Consider the following 1,661-nt stretch of genomic DNA (forward strand, 5'->3'; position numbering starts at 1 on the left):
AACGATATTGACAGATTATATTAGTTAATTCATTACTAAGCTAGTAGTATACTTATGTTTATTGATATAGGATGATTGGGAGAGAAACGCCATTAGCTAAAGTTTTTGGAGGACAAGTCGAAGTAGTTTTCATTTTAATAGCTACAATAAGTATCGTAGTGATGTTAATTGCTACAATAAGCTATACCGAACTTCCATACGCTATTATTGATTCTACTGAAGCATTAACCCATAAATCATCAAGTAGAAAAAATAGCGACGATTTAAAAATTTCTACTATGGACAGTAAGACTTCTGATTCTATCCAGTCATCTGTTAAACAGAACGATCAGATGGCAACAATAAACGTTTCAACTGAAGATAAACCACAAGCACTCACAGCAGAAGAAATAAGTAGTTGGAATCATCTCTATCAGACTTATTATTTTGCTAAAACTATGCCCAAGGAATTAATCATCTTGTGGATGATAAGTTTCTTTAGCAGTTCATCATATATTGGATTCACCAGTTTCTTAACTGATTTTATAGGCCAATCAATCTATCATGGTAATCCTCTAGCAGCGGAAAACTCGACAGCTTTGCATCGCTATAACCGTGGTGTCTCTGTTGGAAGCTGGGGCTTATTGGGCTGCACTATTATATCCATTGTATATTCCTTGGCGCTCGAGCGAATAACAAAATATATCGGTAATTTAAAATCTTAATTTTGTGTGTAAATTAATTGTGGATACTTTATTTCGTTATAGCCGCTGTAGTGTGAATAGAATTTATTTACGGTTAATTAATTTCATCGTGGCAGCCAGGAATCGTAACTAACTGCAAAATAAAATACGAGTACATGATAAATTTTAATATTAGTAGGTATATAATTAAGCTATCTAAAGACTGTTAATTACAATTAATATATGAGCATCATAAGCACTATACTAACTAACATTTTAACGAGTATCTAATAAATAAATTTGGAATATTTCTTCACCATGAAACAAATATTTAACTTAATTATTTCTGAAGGCAAATAGAATACTATCTACATGTATTATGTATGAAAATCATTATGATAGTCGTTAAGGAGGTCCTTAGAATTGACGATATTCATTAGAAGTCAAGAAACAGCACTTTATTTAAACTTAGAGGCTAAACTAAATACATAGATATCTCGAAATTTTTATGAAGGATCTTATTATAATAGTAAAATATTTCAGATAACTTTCTAGTTTAAAGTGTAGGTTTATTCTTGCAGTTGTAGATCGTATTTTAGCGATTGGATTTTCAATTGGTGGTATCGGAGCATTAGTCATAGGACTAACCAATCAAGTTATCGTAGTCCTCTGTATGGTTACTCTTCAAGGAATTGGATTTTCTAGTGGTAATGCCTTAATATTTTCCATTCTAGCTTCTTATCATCATTATTTCGCGGTATACAAATATGTTAATGGATTATTTTGAAATTCGATCTTTATAGAATATTACTACTTTACATTATGATGATCGCTACTCTTATTCTATTTCTAGAAAATTAAAGATAATCGATGGAATTTTAGAGAACTTGGTTTAGATGTCTCATTATTCTTTGTTGGTATAAATTTGGCCTGCATCATTACAGGTTGCAGTCTCGGCGTGATAGTTTCCTTAGTTCATTCATCTAGAGCAGCTATGAT

General features: G+C 31.4%; 1 protein-coding gene across 1 annotated transcript; it reads left to right on the forward strand.

Moving 5' to 3' along the window:
* Positions 1-71: 71 nt before the first annotated feature.
* On the forward strand, positions 72-704 carry TRIADDRAFT_62707 (uncharacterized protein; the record flags this gene model as incomplete). Its single annotated transcript, XM_002118653.1, has 1 exon — positions 72-704. The coding sequence occupies one exon, from the start codon at positions 72-74 to the stop codon at positions 702-704; it is 633 nt and encodes a 210-aa protein (XP_002118689.1).
* Between the last annotated feature and the right edge of the window lie 957 nt (positions 705-1,661).

This window comes from Trichoplax adhaerens, genomic scaffold (assembly GCF_000150275.1).
Source record: "Trichoplax adhaerens TRIADscaffold_377 genomic scaffold, whole genome shotgun sequence".
In the NCBI taxonomy this organism is placed as follows: Eukaryota; Metazoa; Placozoa; class Uniplacotomia; order Trichoplacea; family Trichoplacidae; genus Trichoplax; species Trichoplax adhaerens.